The sequence below is a fragment of the Hipposideros armiger genome, unplaced genomic scaffold, assembly GCF_001890085.2.
Source record: "Hipposideros armiger isolate ML-2016 unplaced genomic scaffold, ASM189008v1 scaffold_893, whole genome shotgun sequence".
NCBI lineage: Eukaryota > Metazoa > Chordata > Mammalia > Chiroptera > Hipposideridae > Hipposideros > Hipposideros armiger.
Window position 1 is genome coordinate 104,421 of NW_017732243.1, and position 17,798 is coordinate 122,218.

The following is a 17,798-nucleotide window of genomic DNA, read 5'->3' on the forward strand; positions in this document are numbered from 1 at the left end:
AGGCACACCCAGAGGGAGAGGGGGGCCCAGTCCCTGGTGTCCAGCACTGGGTGGGAGGAGGTCCCTCACAAAAGGCTCATTGCATCCCGAAGCTGCAGAGAACTGCTGACATCGTGCTGGGCACACCCGGACCTTCTCATTTTACAGGCAAATGATTGAAGTGTAGACATCCCAGAAAACCCCACCCCAACCACATACTCATGAGGTGACCTGGTGTACACCAGGCAGGGAAGGATGAAGGTGTGAAAGCACGATCGCTGAACACCTATTAGGCGCCAGGCGTGTGCTGGGGACCTGGCAAACTGAGACTCAGCAGCTCACTTGAGGTCATGCAGAAGCACTACTTGCCACTCAGTGCAACATGACATGACATGGCACAGGAATGAGAAAGATGATGCCCCATATGCCCCAGAACCTGACAGTCTCCTGCCACTTTTGAAGCAAAATTCCTTGACCGTTCTCTCTCAGCTCCTCTTTCCAGTAAAACTTCCTCAGGGGTGACTACACCCTCTACTGCCTCACCTAGATTCCTGTGAGTTCCTTTATTCAAGGGCTCAAGTTTGGGCTCCATTACCTTCCACAAGGCTGGGGCAGACCACACTCCACTGTGCCTGCCTCTCATTGCAAATAGCAGCTGTGGTGCCACCCACCGCATAGCATGGTTGTGGGAGATGAGTCAAGGCAATGCCTGGCACAGGACATGGCCTGGGTGGGTGATGGGCACTGATGTCAGGATTGGTCTGGGGTATCTTTTTCCACATGAAGGAAGCACCATCAGCACTCAGCCTCCTGCTCTCCCCGTTCCTGCCCTGGCAGGTGATTTTGCAAGAAACTAGAGGGGTGCAGCCAGCCCCTCCTGGGTTCCTTCACACCAGGAGCCTTACAGGTCTCACACTGCCAGGGACTGGGGAGGGAAGGATGACCCTGGTGTAATCTCAGAAAGCTCCCTTGCTCCAGGACAGAGGCCATGCACTCTCACAGCAGCTTTTCCAGGGATAAAGGAAATATTTTGGTGCCTATCTGCCTTATCACTTTCCTTCTCAATTAGGATAAGCCTGGCTGGGAAAGGAAGCCTTGCACCTGAACAGTACTTATCACAGGGCTCGTACTGTGTTCTGTACACAGTGCATGTCCTGTATGCCATCTGAGGCCTTTGCCTGCCTCTTAAGGGTCTTCTGGACACCCATTTCTGGCCAGGTTTCTTGCATCTCGTCCTCCCTTAGCTGACCCCTCCTCACCTGGCCTAGACGCAGGCGCACCTCTGGTCAATGCAAAGCCTCCGTCCACCTCCACACTTTCCACCTGACCCCACCGGATGCTCCACAGGCTAGACTCCAAAGGCACCCACAGCCCTCCTGTCCCACAACAGGTCAAGCCCTGACTTGGGAGTCACCTTTTGTATGTTAAGTTTTAACTTTAGATGGACAAAAAGAAGTATGACCTAAACACTGCAGACAAAAATAATTCAGTCTGAAATTCAAGTCTCATTGGCATCCTGTATATTTGTTAAATCCCACAACTCGGATGGTCCTCCCCTTCACACTCCTGTCTGGGACTGGCACTCTCACCTGAGCCACAGCAGTACATGGTGTGTCCACCCCACTATACACCCTAGAGACCCCTCCTCATCCAGCAGGCAGGGTGGGGACCTCCCATGCTTCTCACCCAGCCGTGACCACAAGCCTTCTGTCCTCCCATGGCCTGGTTAGATCTTTGTCCGTCTCTTCTTCACTTCCCAAGGGCCTTCCCTGGCCACCCCATAGAATGGCTCCTTCACCCTCTTCCCCTCCCCCATCCTCTCCCAATAGGGGTAGTAAACATTACTGTTACGTAAACTATTTTATTTAAATAAAATCAAGGGCAGACCCTTTTCCCACACACACTGGCACATGCACACACCTATGTCCTCCCTTTCTTCCCCCCACCCATGGCCACCTCAAACCCAGCGGTTCTCATTGTGACCATCCTGCCTGAACCCCGTATCAGGGAGACACCCTCCACATGAGGGCCCACTGCTCCCATTGATGGCAGTGCACACAGGCCTAGGCATGAGCCCTCCTGCCCAGAGTCCAGCTATCAGCCCTCCCAGGGTGAGACAGAAGGACCAGTTCCCCAAGGCACCCAGACCCGGTGTGGCTTCCCCCACCTTCCCCCGAACACACTCACACCACCTGGCAGCACCACCAGATACTGGAGCTGCTCCTTGCAGAGTGCAGGTCCCCTCCCCACATTCAGGGAGCTGGACAGCCACACCTGATCATTCCCCAAGGGACCCTGGGTTAGATGGTTTGGTTGGGAGAAGAGCACCAGATTCCCCTCTGTCCTGCAGGAGGTGCCGAGATTGGGCTCAGCAACCTCTACCCAGAATAGTACAGCCTACTCTGCAGCAGAGCTGGCCAGGGCCTCAGCCACCAGCACCTCCTTAACATCTCCACCTCCAAGGACCATTATAGGCCCAATAGCACCTTGGAGACATGAAGGGCCCAGCCCTGTTAGGTAAACGCCATGCACACGGGAGCCTGTGTAGAGTTGGTGATATCCCCATTGACACTGGGGTTGAGTTTCACCTTCGGTTCCCACTGAGGGACACACAGAGGCCTAGGTTATGAGCAAGGAGCGTGGAAAGGACTGGGGTGGTGTCTCCAGAGGAATGTTGCAGGTTACACATGGGCAGGCTGGGACAGAACACAGGACTGCCAGGAGGGCTCTGCCACATCCCTAGAGCCCTTGGGATGGAACCCATCCATTCACTCAGGTCCAGCACCCACCTGGGATGGGCCTCCCAGTGCCTTCTGGACCAAGTTCCCTGAGGGGGATGGCCAGATTAAAGGACCGGAGTCAGAATGAAGCAGGAAAGGATGTGGACAGACTGTGAGGAACCAGGAGGAAAACGGAAGGGCCAGAGACAAGCCTAAAGGAGCTGTCACTGCCATATCTTGGGGGGGTGTGGGGTGGGGCGGGGGGTGCAGAACTGACAGAGTTGATACAGCCCACTGGATCTCTGCAGGGGAAGGGAGGGCCCAGGACAGGAATCAGGAGTCTCCTCGCCTACGATGGCCACCCTGAGCCAGGCTACAAGCTGATGCTGCGCTGGTGGCGGCCCCCACGGCTCCCACTCCGGGGCCCCAGCTCCTGGCCGTCTAGGCTGGCGTGGTCCGACAAGCCCCGCAGGTGCTCCACTGAGTCGCACTTCTGCAGGTCAGAGGCCACGGTGCGCAGGCTCAGCAGGCTCCAGGTGTCCGCGTCGGGGGTGGGCCTGGACCCCAGGCCACCGTCCTCTGGTGCCCCACCCTCGGCCCCTTCAAGTATCCCGCTGTCCCTGTCCTCGCTGCCATTCGGCACAGCCTCAGCACCCACCGGGGAGGTGCGCCGCGGGCCTGGGAGCTCAGCGGGCAGGCCGCGGCGCCGCGCGTGGATCTGCTCGCTGATCTGCTCCAGGTTGCGCAGGGCGACGGAGTAGCGGGTCTTGGCCTGGGCCACCTGCTGCTCCAGCTCTGTGACCCTGGCCTTATGCTCCTGCATAAGGAGGCAGGGAGAGAGTGAGGTGACCCACGAAGCACTCCCAAGCCCAGGCCCTGCTCCCTATCCACCAGACCCCAGAAGAGGCCAGTGGTCTTCCTCTGCAGGGAGCCCAGTCTCCCCGCCCATACCCAGGCCTCATCCCCACCCACCTCTCCCCCCGCAGGGTTCCCTTTCCCTGCCTGGCAGGCTCTTCTTCCCCATTCTTCCTGGTCTCCCCAGAACCTCACGTTTTCTCTTGTGCACTTCCCTTCAGCTCCGTTCTCTGCCAGCAGTCACCCCCACCCCGCTCTGCACTCTTGTGAGGTCCCTGTCCCACCACAGACCCTGGCTGGTGGGGAAGGCAGGGATGGTAAATCCAGACCGGGATCCCCCTCCCCGCCCTCACTTTCCATGCCCGCCTGCCATCCCCCACTCTCAACTACCTCCAGGATCTGGCTGAACTGGGCCTTCAGCTCAAAGTAGGGTCGGCTCTTGCCAATGGCGCGCCGGAGGGTCTTCTGCAGGGCCTGCACCCGTGCCTCTGCCTGCTGGCACAGCCGTGTCACCCGCTGGTGTTCCCGCTCACCACGAAGCCGCTCCTCCTCCGCCTCGTTCACCTGGGCCAGGTGGGGCGGAGGACACACATCACTAAGCTAGGACACACTCCAAATGTTACCCTAGGGGAACCTCCCACCATCTGCAGAACCTGGAGAGGACACAGATCTCCAGAGACACAAAGGACAGTGGGTCTTCGCAGCTGCCTATGGTTACCCGCGCCACCCACCTTTCAACGTTGCTGTTGCCCGGAAAGGGCCTTGGGGCCTCTGGACAAGTCGGGAGCCAGTTGGCAATATCCCAGCACATCTGCCACAGCCACCGTCCACAGGGAGCCCTCAGTGCCAGGTGAGGCTGGGGGACAGCAGGAGCCCAAGGGTGGGGAGCCACAGCTCTGCACAGGGTTGTCGAGTCCAGCAGGGGGCAGGCAAGGGCTCCAGCCACCTTGTCCACCCTGCCCTTGTGTAGCCGTGGGCCTGAACTAAGGAGCAGACAGGGAACCTGATGCTGCTCTAGACTAAATGTCGCTGTCCCGACAATTCCGATGCTGAAACCCTCATCCCAGGTTGATGGTATTGGAGGTGGCCCTCTGAGAGGTGACAGTGTCATTAGTGCCCCCATAAAAAGGCCCTGAAGAGTTTCTTTCCACCAATTGAGGACACAGCAACAAAACAGTGGTGTCTAGGAACCAGGCACCAAGTCGGCCTGTGCCTTGATCTTGGACTTCAGCCTCTAGAACTGTGAGAAATCGACATGTGTTGTTTAAGCTGCCCGTCTATGCTATTTTGTTGTAAAAGCCTGAGGAAACTGAGACATTTGCAAGGTGAAGGCAGCAGACTGGAGCTAGTGCCAGTGATCCTCCCGCTCCCCGGTACCCTTCAAGTGGCTTAAAAATGATACACAAATTATACTTCTAAAATGAAGGTACAGTGGCAGAGCTCAAAGGGAAGAAAGGAAGAATATTCTGAAAACAGAAGTGAGGGGTCACAGCTGAAGAAAGCAAGATTCAAGTGTTGAACCCAGAACAGCAGCAGGGGTTCCCACATCTGGGGCTGAGGGCTCAGCAACGCAGTGCGTGACAAGGCTGTGTGTGGGCCACACAGGACACAGCAATGACAGGTTGTGCGTGGAGCAGTCAGAGCTGAGGGAAGGCTGGAGCGCAGGACACAGGAAGGAGCGAGAAGGGTGATGGTTGAAGCGGCAGCAAAGGGGAAGCCGGGGAGGGGACCTGCCAGCCCAGCCTGGCTCACCTTGCAGGTGGCGTGGTTGAGCATCTCCTGCCATGTAGGGTCCAGCCGGTTCTTATCGGCCATGACGCCCTGCTCGGCCACAAACACCATCTCCCGGGCAGCATTGTGCATGCTCACGGCCCGCTCGTACCGCAGGGCCGCCTTCTGTGTCTCCTGCTGGGCCTAGGGGGAGAGGGCCGTCAGGCCATGAGCCCCGAAAGACCCCCAGTTACCATGGAGACCTGTCCTGGGGAAGGATGGGAAGAAGACTCATCATACTGTTGGCTTCACTTCTCAGACTGCGGTAAGGAAGAATGCCGAGGAAAATCATTCTATAAAGAAAATTTGGTGAGGATATGGTCTGAGAGAAGTAAACGCAGAAATAAAGATGGATTCATGGATGGGGTAGAGGCTTGATCAGTGCACTGTACACTTGAAGCTGATGTTGTATAATATTTTATGTCAACTATAATTGAATATATATATGTATATATATATATAGTCAGGGGACGTGGAGTATAGTGTGGGAGTGGAGTCAATGGAATTGTAATAGATATGTATGATATCGAGGGGGGGAAGCGGGGCAGCAGATTGGGGGAGGGAGGTTGTCACGGGGAGGGAGGTTGTCACGTTGAGGGGTAAAAAGTATAACTATTGACTGTTGTACACCTGAAACTAATTAAAAAATAAAAATAAATAAATAAATAAATAAAGATGGAAAAGGACAATGCCACCAGTGGAGGGCAAGTGTGTGAGACCCAGCAGTCTCAAAGGCCACTGGCTGGCCTTCTGCCCTGGTGAGCACAGAAAGGTCCATGCCATTTTAGCTGGAAGGTGGTCAGGCATCGAGTATCTCAGAAAGAAAGTCGCCCAAGACCTTCAGCATTCCAACAGGGGAGCTGAAGTACGTCATCAGACAGGCACTGAAATGTTCTTCACAGCCACGCTTACCAAACAAAAGCTGGTTAAATATAGTATCTCTATTTTTTTTTTTTTTTTTTTTAGCTGAGCCATCCTGCTACCTGTTGGCAGCTCAGCGGCTGCTCAGCTCGGGCTGGACTCGAACCGCTGTTGCTCAGAGCTCAAACTCTTGAGCGAGCTCTTAACCAACTGAGCCACTCGGCCGGCCCTCTAGTATCTCTAATATAAGGAAAAATTAAGCTGCCCTTAAAATGATGGCATGATGTATATTTATTGACATGGAACCATGTCATAATATAAGTAAAAGGAATAAAAACAGCATACATTGTGTAATCTCATTTTGGCAGGATCTATACAAAAACAATTTTTAGGAGTAAACTGTATTATATCAACCATGTTTTTTATTTTCTGTATTTTATGATGCACTGCCACCTGGGGGGCGGGGGGGTGGGGGGAGCGGCTTGCTGGCCCTCCCAGTGCTGGTTAATTCCTAGACATGGAAACTCGCATGAGCACACCTTCCTCATGCCAACCAGCCAGCCAACGCCTGCCAATTCTGTGACCTGCTCACACATCAGACCAACATGACCCTGTCCTAAATCACCCAGGGCCAGGTACCAGAAAAGTGGGAACAACCCTAGAACCCAGAGCATGCCCCAATTACTCAAACTGTCCCATCCTACATCTGCTCAAAGTTGCCTGCCCTGATCCACCCATTCCTCCCCAGGAAAACCAGAAAAAAGGCTGTGAGCCAAGCTTCCCCTTGGGCCTTCTGTCTCCTGGTGGACCCAGGTGCTTCCCAGTGTGGCCTTGCATGGCATGGCATGTCCTCCGGGCTTAGCAACTGAAATAACCTGTTCTCTCAAGGCTGGTGTCTCTGGGCCTGTCACCTCACCATGCTTGACCAAAGCAAATCCCAGGTACAAGAGTCATAAAACATGTTTGGCAGGATTTGGGGTGATTTTGGTTTCCTGTCTTTATATTGTTTTACAGTTAGTTACAACTACAGTCTTCTGTTAGTGAAGCCACATTATTTGTATAAAGAGAAGAAAAGGAAGGAAGAGGGTGAAGGAGTGGAGGGGTAAGCAACTAAAAGAGACGTGAGTCGGGGGAGAAGAGCGAGCCAGACAGGTGTGCGCAGAACTGAGCATGTCCGCTGGCACACAGCAGCCCAGCCGTACCTCTTTGGCCAGCCGCCGGGCCTCATAGTAGGGCCGGGCCTTCTCAATGCAGCTCCCCAAGTGGGAGCCCTGCGTGTTGAGTTTCCTCGCAGACTCCTGCAGGGTCTTCCGATAGGTGGTCCTGGCCTCCTGGCAAAGGGACAAAAGTGGGCGCAGGAGCATGTGTGCGGTCTCAGGCCTCGTTTCCCATAACACCCCTCCCCTGCCTGTGCCCAACAGGGAGAGGCAGGGCCAGCGGCCAGAAGCGGCCAGAGGGTGTGAGAGGTGCACTCACATCCAGCTGCAGCTCTGCTTGGTTGATGTCTTCGCTGGCCTGGTTCAGCTGCTCCAACTCCTCCTGCCACAAAAGGGGCAGTCAGGGCAGGGTGAGCACCGGGCACCCTCCCCCCTCCCTGCCTCCTGGCCCGACACATTCTCCCCATCCACCCATGTTGGGGTAGAGAAACCCCCACTGCGAGAATGAGGAACTCGGGTACGGACAAGACAGGCTTGTGCCCGTGCTCAGCACAGACCACCCAAGAGCCCACACAGGTGGGGGGTATAGCCTGCTGGGAGGTGGGGGTGGTAGGGTCAGCGCCTGGTAGGGCCCTGACACGTGCATAGGAAGCAGCAGTGCGGGGACAGGCAGATGCTCAGTGAGAAGCACCAGGCCATGCACAGGGGTGGAGAGGAGACGGGGAGGGGCCGTCTTGCAGTGTCCCAGGGAAATGCGGGACCAGCAGTCATGAGGGCCTGGTGGGCAACTGAGGCCAGATTTGGGTGGGAGGCCTGAGACTTGCTCAGGCAATAGGGTGACAGCGACCCCCGGTCCCCACACAGCAGATCCTGTGGGATCCAGGAAGAGACTTGCGGAGAAGTCACCAGACACACTGGTCCCAGGAGCACCTGGAATGGAGCAGGGAGGAATGCTGGCCCCAAGTGTTTGCTCCTGCCCTTTGTCAGACAAGTTCCAGGAGCCCAGCAGGCCAATGACACCTCTGAGCAAGAGCAGACTCCCCAGGAATGCCCGGTGCTCACTGAGGGCCCCACCTGTGTCTGCCCATGACCCATGGCCCAAGCATGGATGCACCTGGTGAGAGCCATGCTGCCTCTGCCTCATCTGGCTCCCCAGCAACCCAGCATATGACCCTTTTAGTCCTTTGATTTCCATGCCCTCCTTAGGTCCCACAAGATTTGCAGGAGCAAGTTTGACCCCAGGACACCAAGCTATGTGCCCTAGACACAGTAAGAAACAGAGCAGACCAAGAGCACAGGTGTGATGGCATGCATGCCTACCCCAGCACAGACCTTGCCTTGAGCCTGACTCTGAACAAGAAGGAATAGCGCCGTCCAAGAGAAATACAAGTGAGCCTCGCATGCACTTTTTAATTTCCTAGTAGCCACATTTAAAGAAAGCAAAACCAAACAGATCAAACTGTGGCAATACATTTCGTTTAACCCAGTATGCCCAAAAGTTTATCATTTCAACTTGTTATCAGCATAAATCATTAGCAACACTTTTACTTTTTTAAAAATAATTCATGTTGTCTTTCTCTATGACTTGAAATCCATATGCATCTGACCCTCAGGGCACATCTCAACCTGGCCATTGGCGGCTGGCTGCCTGCAGAAGACAGTGCAGGTCTAGAAGCTGGTGCACATGGCCACGTGGTCAGTCACATAGTCCCGTGTCCATAAGACAAGAGTTCTGGAATCATAGGCACCAACACAGCTCAGGGACTCCAGGGGAGGCCCAGGCAGCACCCCCACCAACACAGAATTCTGAGTTTCACAGTGCCTTCCTAGCAAGGACGTCACCTGCAGCTGATGGGATCACCCCAAAGGGCCCTCAGAAGAGGCAGTTCCTGTCAGGGTGAAAGGCCACCTGTTCCTGCGGGTCCAGCTCCTGTGGCTGACGGCCTGTGGGACAGCCATGCAGCCCTCCCAGCCCTGCCTGCATACACCCTTTCCAGCTCATTGGCTTCCACAGACAAGAGATGAGGGCATGGGGCATGGGGACAGAGTTAGGGCTGGGTCCAGGATTTGCCCTTCTATCTGCTCTCCTGCTGCTGTGACCACCCTCCTAGGACTACGGACACCCCTGGATGATGCCTCAGGGAACACAGGATTACCATCAACTTGCAAAGCCATGGTCCTGGTAGGAGAACAGGCCTGGGAGGGCAGCACACACTGGTTCTGGGAGAGAAGAGGATGCAGGTACAGGCCACCCTGCAATATCCCCATAGGCAAACCAAGGTCCAGACTGGTTTCCACTCCATTCCACGGCCCAAAGTACTCCCAGGCTGACAAGGTCGGTCAGAGTAGTGAGTGGCTCTACGAAGTCACCCCCACTGGAAAAGGGATACACAGGGCTCTGGCTGCTGGCCAAGGGTGGGAATGCACACCAGCACAGCCCTCCAGGCGTTCAGGCTTCTGTTCATGAGGTCTGCCCCTCTTCCTAATAGGCTGGAGGGCAGGGTGGGCAAGGGGATGGGGACAGCCAGGCAGTGAGGGTGAACGGAGACCGCTAGGACTGAACCTTTAGGATGGCTAGGGACATGTTCAGTCTGGCCTGCCCCACCTGGGATTGCTGGCAGCTGCTGAAATGGCAGTTGAGGAGAGTGAAGTCTGAGTCAGCAAACATCACTGGTCAGTGAGCCCATAGACAGCAGAAAGGTGACCTTCACAGGCACTCGGCGCAGTTCCAGGACGCGGGCCATGGAGGCAAGAGGCCTGCGTGCTCGGGCTGCACACGTGCCTGCCCACCATGCAGGCCATCAAAGCACTAACCCACAGCTGGCAAGCGGGCCCAGGATGGAAATGAAGGGAAGATGGCGGGAAGCCAGACAGACACTTCAGTGAGGACTCACAGGCTACAAAGTTACCCTGCAGAGCCTGAGAAAGAGCCTCCGAGTGACTGTATGTACTCACCTCAGGAAAGAATGGCCTGTCACAAAGCGGGCTGAGAAAGCCGCATGGGAGGAGACCCAGGCCAACCCAGCAACACCCTCCCTGCCTGCTCCCCTCCTCTACGATCCTCTCTGTCCCACCAGCTTGCAGGCCTCAGAGAACTATGCTGGGGTCAAGACATGGACACACAGCCTTTCCTGGGAGACAGCACAGTTCCCATAGGCCTGGAGCTGGCCTCCAGCTGGCTTCTCTCCAGCTTCCAGAGGGGTTCCAGCAGACAATGGGAACACAGGTGGGATGCCTGCCTGCCAAGAAGCCACAGGCCCCACATCAGAAAGAGCATTACCCGAAGTCCCAGGAAACACCTGAGCAGGGTCCCCAGCCCAGGCTGCAGTTTAGAGTCATGTCCCACTTCCAGACCAGGGTTCTACTGTCTTGGCACAGCTCAGGAACAAGTGTTCTGAAAGCTCTTTGGTGGGTTCTGAGGGATCTTTGGGTGGAGACCCACTGAATGCCCTGTCAACACTAGAAGGGACCTGCAAAGGCACATGCCCCACTGTTGTCCACACACCCACACCACACACACCCACACAAACACACACACACACACACACACACACACACACACACACACACACACACCTGTCCAGAACGGCTGAGTGTCTGCTGAGGCTGGAGCGCAGGCCCTCTGCATGCCACAGGTGAAGGAGGCCTGTCCTCCCCACATAACCCACAGTGTGCCTCCCAATCTGGCAAGACAGACTAGGGCCTGCCCACCTCTCTCCCCAGTGAAACAGCAAGCTCACTAGAGTCCAAGAGACTCTTATGTGCACCCAGTGCTCTCCAGCCCTCACAGAGCCCGTCCAATAGACCTGCCCATGACAGAATGTTCTACTTCTGTACTGCCAACAGCACCTGGGAGCTGCAGCTGGTGGCTACGTGACTGCACAGTGCAGCATGGCAGTGACTCCTCATAGCACCACCTCTGCCCATGTGGGAGCAGGGACACGGACAGGACAGGGAACTGGTGGCTCTCCTGGGAGCAGGACCAGGAACACTGCAGGGCATGTGGCATGTCACTGTCCTCCTCCCCAATAGCATAGGGGTCTCTCCCAAAGCGCTAACCACAAACCATCACCAAGAATCAGACTAATGAGTCTGAGAAAAAGAATCATAGGACTGTGTCAGAAGGGCCGTGCAAATCAGCGAGGCCAACCCCTCAGTTTATAGACAAAGGAACCAAGGCTTGTGGAAGTTACCCGCCATGCGTGAAAATCACAGATCACAGGCTGGAGATCGCCCAAATCTCAACCCAGGACTCCCCTCACAGCCACTTGTTTCCTCAATGGACGACAAATCTGTAGCACCAGCAGCAGACTGAGCTGACTTCAATGTCACTGATCAGCGCTGCACTGTGAGCACGGACACAGCCCCCATACATCCTGAGATGTATGGGCAAGAAGGGTGCCAGGAGAAGCTGTGATTTCTTCTGGATGCACAAAAGTAATCTGAAGCCTTGCTGCTAGAGAAGCCCAGGGATGCAAGCCCAGGGACACCAACAGAGGTGAGTTGCCTCCACATCAGAATCTTAGAGACGCTACAGCCCATTGGGAAGACTCAGCCCCAGACACATCCTGGGCCTCACCTGCCCAAGCAGCTTCCCCAGGAAGCCTTCGGCAGCCACTGCCTGGCAACACTGTAGTCTAGCCCAGGCTGGCCAAGTATGTCCTCCACCCAGTTCCTGTGCCCCGCTCACCCACTGCTCCACATCTCCTTCCCCAAGATGTGCCCTGCCAACCACCCAGCCTGCAAATGCTCCAAGGAGACACACCGGCTCCTGCATTCACTTGACAGACCCAGCATCCTCAGAGTCCAGCATGTGTGTTACTAAGGGCCAACCCCAACTCATACAACATCCCGAGCACATCAGGTTTCCTTACAGGCTGAAAGCTAGTAACTCCTTTACAAGATGTGAGAGCTTTCACCCTTTACAATGTGAATGTGCCTGGGAGGCATTGTTGATAAGGTGAGAGTGCCCCCTAATCTCAAAGCCACGTCCCCTCATGTCCCATTAACACCTGTCTGAGCTGACAGCCCTTCTACATATCTGGAAAGAACAGCAGTTCTACTCTACACTGACTGACCGGACTGTGATTCCTAGGTCTGCTACCAATTTGTGGCCTCCCGTCTTTAGTGAGGCATCAGCCACACGCCCCAGGCACTCGGGCTGGCCCTCCCAGACTAACCTGTTAGCACCTGTCACACTGCATTGCAATGATTTGTTAACAAATTTGTTTTCTTCTGCCCCAATGCATTCATGTGCCAGCTCTCCAGGAAAGCAGGCCTCCCAATCTCTCCCCCCATCAGCCTCCTCACCTGTATTCTAGGGTCCAGTTCTTCATCTTCTCTTGGGGACAATTTGGCCTCACTACTGCTGCTCCCACCGCCTAGGGACTCCTCTGCCACTGGGCTGGGAGGAACTTCATCCTCTACAACGTCTGGCCGCAGCTCCCCCTGGGGGGTCTCCCGCCCCCCTGGAACCTGCCTGAGCTCAGACATGCCCACCTGGAGAGGGCACAGCCCTATGCACAAGACAGGATGAACATGCTGGGATCAGGGCCCCAGCTTGGGGCTTCCTGGGCTCTGGATGGCAAGAAGGGCTCTCTTCTCAAAGACTGGTAAAGGGGCACAGGAAGAACCTCACAGGCGGTTAAAGGCCGAGATTCAAGTCGTCAGCGGGGTTCCTAGAGCTACGGCCTCGTCTGTGCAAAAGTTCTTCCCTCCCAGCCACAGGGAGCCCACCAGGAAGGACCCGGAGCTGCTGCTCCGAGGCAGGGGGCAAAGGGGGCCTGGATCCTGGGCCGAGGCCTGCGAGGAGGCGCACCATTCGGGAGGGCGGAGGCAAGTGCCTCCAGGTCGGGTGGCAGCTGGAGAGAGAAGGCTGGGCCGTGCACAGGCTGCGGATGAGTGTCTCTGGGGAGCTGAAAGGGGAACAAAGGCCAAGGACATGTTCAGCATCAGAACGTCGGCCACCAGCGCCTGCAAGCCCTCGGCCAACCAAGGACCCCAATCTCGTCTCGCACACCCCCGCATTACGACCCGCGCCCACCTCCACTTCTCAGCCCTCCAGATCCTGAAATCCTTCTCTTTGCGCGCCCCCACCTGTCCGGCTCACCCTCCCCTCCACTTCACTCCTGCGTCTGCTGCCGCCGCACCCAGCCACTCATTTCAGCCCGCCAGCCCCGCCCCACCTCCTCGTCTTTCCAGCCCGCGAACCCTCAAGTTCCGCGTCTTCAACCCCATACGCTTTCTCGACCCCAAAGACCCTGTCCCCAGACCCCAACACAGCGAGGCAAAAGGAGCCCCCACTCACAGCCTCACCACCGTTTAGCCTGCCGAGCCCGGGGACCCTTCACTGCAAACAAGCTTCCCCTCCTCCCCACAAGCCGGTCCAAACAAATAGGACGCGGCCGACAGGAAGCGGAAATGCGTCAAACGGACAACGCCCTCCCGCTCACGCTCTGCTACCAGGAGGCCACTTTTGGATGCCCCACCGTTCGCCTGCCCTGCCTCCGGTCCGTACAACATGGCGCCCCACGGCGCTCAGGCGCCACGCACGTTGCTTCCAGCCCGTCCTCCACCGCGGCTGGATGGGATTGAAACATAAGCAAGCTGTGCTGAGAAAAACTAGGGCGGGCGCTGCAAGTCGAGAGTCCCTGGTGGGTACGGAAGTACTAGAAATGGAACGAGGATTGGACAACCGTCATCCTAAGAGAGCAGTGCCATCCTGCTTTACGGCACTGCGTCTCCGGTTGCTAGACAGCCACTTCCGGCCTCGGTCAGGAAGTCAGGAGCGGCGCGGGTGGTGAGCTGCTAGGTTCCGAATGCGCGGTGCGGCCACTGGACTGGAGTCCGAGCCGAGCGGAGTCAGCCGTTAGACGAACTGTGGCTTTTTACAGAAGTGAGTCCCCTCACTGCCGTGAACTCAGCGGTGCCCTTAGTAACGGTGCCTAATCGACGGCTCCGACGGGCTTCCGGCCGGCGCCACCGGTACAGCCCCGCCCCGAGGCAGGCCCTGTCCCTCGGTGTGGCACTCATTACGCCGCGAGCGCTTACAGGAATTTGTCAACGTGAACTCGGTGCCCTCGGCGCTCGAAAGCCCGCGAGGAGGAGAAGGAGCTTGGCGCATCAGTGACAAGACCTGAGCGGAGCGACCGACGGGCAGACGTTTGTTTCTACAAAAGACCAGACTTCCTCGGAGCTGGTCAGGGTTTACCCTGATCTGTGGCAGGCAAATGGACGAATTGTCCTTTGGATACTCACTTTCATCGCTTCACCCCTGAATCACCACATCCAAAAAAAGTTATAAGAAGTAGAGCTGAATATTCCTTTAAGAGTGATCTCAAAGAAAATTTACCCCCAAATCGGAAGTTTTGTGTTAAAATGCCAGCAGTGACGTTTCCCACTGCAGTGAGTCTGCAGGGCGAGTGTCCTAAGTGGATGGATCTGGTGGATAGTAACGTATCTGGTGGATCGTAACGCCTCTTGGCTTCTGTCATGTTCCTTATTGTTAAGATGCCATGCCATGCAAATCCCTTGAAGGTTATGTATAGAAACCAATTTATGTGTTTACTTTCCAGCAGTCACTTTAGTTTTGTAAAGCTGGAGTTTCACTGTGATGACTCCATTTTACCGACCACCTTCTGTCTACCCTGGCTCAAATCCTTCCCAATGTCTGTCACCCTTGCACCTTGTCCCACAGCTCCTTTCCATCTGTGTCCAGTGCTTCGCATCATGAGTTATAGTTGTCACAGATCTTTGCAGCATTTGGTGGGAAACATCCCAAGCACATGTAATGTCCAGACTGCCCCCGGATCACACTTGTGTCCCTCTGGTCTCTCCCAGGCTTGGCCCTCAAGGAGATCAAATGCAATCTCATCACTTATGGATTGAGAGGGAGAGGTGTGGAGCTCTGCGCACTGGCTTGTTTTATTGAGGCCGGTTGTAGACATGATGAGTTAAGACTTTGTTCTAGAGCAGCAGTCTCTAGTGGACCTTTCTGCAATGATGGAAATGTTCTATATCAGCTCTGTGAAATGGCCACCACTGGCCCATTAACCATTGAGCACTTGAAATGGAGCTACAGTTATTAAGGAACTCTATTTTAATGTAATTCTAATTTAAATAGCCACGTGTGGTTAGTGATTTCCATTATTGGATAGCATGCCTTTCTTATAATCTCTTCCTAGCAGATATTAAACTTGCATGTGATCGATACAAAACATGTCTTTCAATCTCCACTGTCATTTGTCTCATCTTCACTTCCTTACTTCCCATTTACCTCTGGATTCTGGCTTCTGCTCCTGCCAACACACAACAGTTACAAACATAGGGTCATGCATGCACGGAACATTGCCAAATCACTGACAGCTGACACTGAGTTTTTTCTCTCTCATCTTTTTTTAGCCCCTGAGTCACCTTGTCCTGGGTTTCCTCTTCAGTGGTGTGTTGATTCATTCCTTCATGCAGCTTGTCTTTATGGAGATTCTACTGTGTGCCAGGATTTGTGCTGATGACAAAAACGACACTGTCCCAGTTCAAATATAGCTTATAGTCTTTACTACTCTTTTTTTTGTTGTTCTTTTTAATTGGGGAAGGGGACCAGCCAAGTTGTTGTTCTTCAATCTTAGTTGTGGAGGGTGCCAGTCACCATCTGCCTTCCCGTGGGCAGCTCGTGGCCGCTAAGCTCAAGGTGCTGTGTTATAATCTTAGTTGCGGGTGGGCATAGCCACCATCCCATTTGGGAGTCAAACCCAGACAGCCTTGTTGTTAAGAGTGCACACTCTATCCACTGAGCCATCTAGGCAGCAGCTCAGCTCAAGGTGCCGAGTTCAGTCTTAGTTGTGGGCAGATGTAGCCCACCATGGAATAGGCAGTCTTGTTGTTAGGAGCACATGCTCTCACCATCTGAGCCATCCTGCCACCTGTTGGCAGCTTAGCTTGGGCATAGCGTCACTGGCCCATGTGGGAATCGAACCAGTGACCCTGTTGCTCAGAGCTCACGCTCTTAAGCTAACAACCAACTGAGCCACTTGGCTGGCCCCTGTGCTACTCATTTTATAAATTGGTGACATTCAAGCTAATTGGACCACAACCCAGAAATATGTTTTACCTTGCAACCCAGTATACATTGGTGTGTGTAAGTATATTCATATCAAATGTTTCAGGAAAATATCTTTACTCAGATTATATGCAGAGCAGATTAGTATTTTCTATACTATTTTTTTTTTAATGCTAGTGGAGACATAGTCTGTTGATTTCTAGACCCACTCAGTTTGAAACCCAGGCCCTGATGTCTCTGGCCATCTTATGCAGCCTCCTTTCTCTAAGAGCTCCCATCCAAGTGCAGGGCTCCAGCCCAACCCATGGCTACTGCTCCTTCCCTGGAACCCTGTGTCTACCCAGACCCCCACGGATTGCATTCTGAGATCCAGCAGCTTCTCAGATCACTGGCCTGTGCAAGGGCTGCCTCTCACTGGGTACAAATATGATTTCATCCCTTTTCCAAAGCCTGCTTCTATATTTACTTTGTTGGTGAATGGTTCCACTATTCACCCATTTTCGTAAGGAGGAACCTAGAAGACACCCTAAATGAATCCCCGTCTTTACCCTGCATCACATTGTCTCAGAGACCTCTCCTTCTCCACTTTGTTTCCATTGCTTCAACTTAGACCTGCTCATCTCTGCTGTAGACAATGTGCCTCATGAGTCTTCCAAGTCAGCTCTGGTCCACAGAACTTTCATTACTGATGGGAATTTCTATATGTGCACCATCCAATATGATAGCCAACAGCCATGTGTGGGACTCGAGAATTTTAAATGTGGCTAGTGCAACTGAACTATAAATAGCCATAGGTGGCAAGTGACTAATGTATTGGACTGCACAGGTCTACATGACCTCCCCGCCACAAGTGTACCCCTTTCAGTCCCTGGTACAAATAACCAACCAACCAACCCCTGTTGACTACACTAATGAATGAAATATAAAAAAAAGAAAGCCATATAAAGATGTTAGTAACACCATCAATTACTAGGTAGTATCACAAGTCACCTATTTCTTAGTGAAATAAAATTTTCTCTTAAGTTTTTATTGGTAACTTTTTAATTTCTTCACACAAATACTCTAAATTTCTTTCATCTTTAAAAACTACTTTTTTTAGTTTGTTTTTTCCTACCAATAGAAACCACCTTTTTATGTTCTTTGATTTTTTTACCTACCATCACTCAAATACTTAATAAATAACCATAATCACTAATTAAACATATTAGTTGAATAATATATGGTGACAGAAAGGGGATCAGTGGTTCCTGAGGGAGAGGCTGGAGGGATTGCAAAGTGGCACACAGAAACTTGTGAGTAGTGGATGTGTTCTCTCTTGATTGTAGTGAGGATTTGATTTCTGTATACATATGTCAGAACTTTTCAAATTCAAAATTTTATGTGAGATTTTGTATATCACTT

General features: G+C 53.9%; 1 protein-coding gene and 1 long non-coding RNA gene across 3 annotated transcripts; one reads left to right on the top strand and one right to left on the bottom strand.

Annotated features, from left to right (window-relative positions):
* Positions 1-1,820: 1,820 nt before the first annotated feature.
* Positions 1,821-13,758, bottom strand: SH3BP5L (SH3 binding domain protein 5 like). 2 transcript variants are annotated; one of them, XM_019630103.1, is made up of 7 exons: positions 13,650-13,758; positions 12,653-13,257; positions 7,662-7,724; positions 7,388-7,516; positions 5,307-5,468; positions 3,945-4,118; positions 1,821-3,516 (listed from the first exon to the last, which is right to left on the bottom strand). In XM_019630103.1, exons 2-7 carry the CDS (start codon positions 12,833-12,835, stop codon positions 3,073-3,075), a joined length of 1,155 nt encoding a protein of 384 aa, XP_019485648.1. In that variant the 5' UTR covers positions 12,836-13,257; positions 13,650-13,758; the 3' UTR covers positions 1,821-3,072. The 2 variants fall into 2 exon arrangements, with proteins under 2 accessions (XP_019485648.1, XP_019485649.1); XM_019630104.1 differs by having other exon boundaries at positions 13,658-13,741.
* Positions 13,759-14,794: 1,036 nt separating this feature from the next.
* Positions 14,795-15,899, top strand: LOC109375029 (uncharacterized). The gene is made up of 2 exons (XR_002122505.1): positions 14,795-14,878; positions 15,743-15,899. It is a non-coding gene; the product is annotated as an uncharacterized LOC109375029 (long non-coding RNA).
* The last annotated feature ends 1,899 nt before the right edge of the window (positions 15,900-17,798 follow it).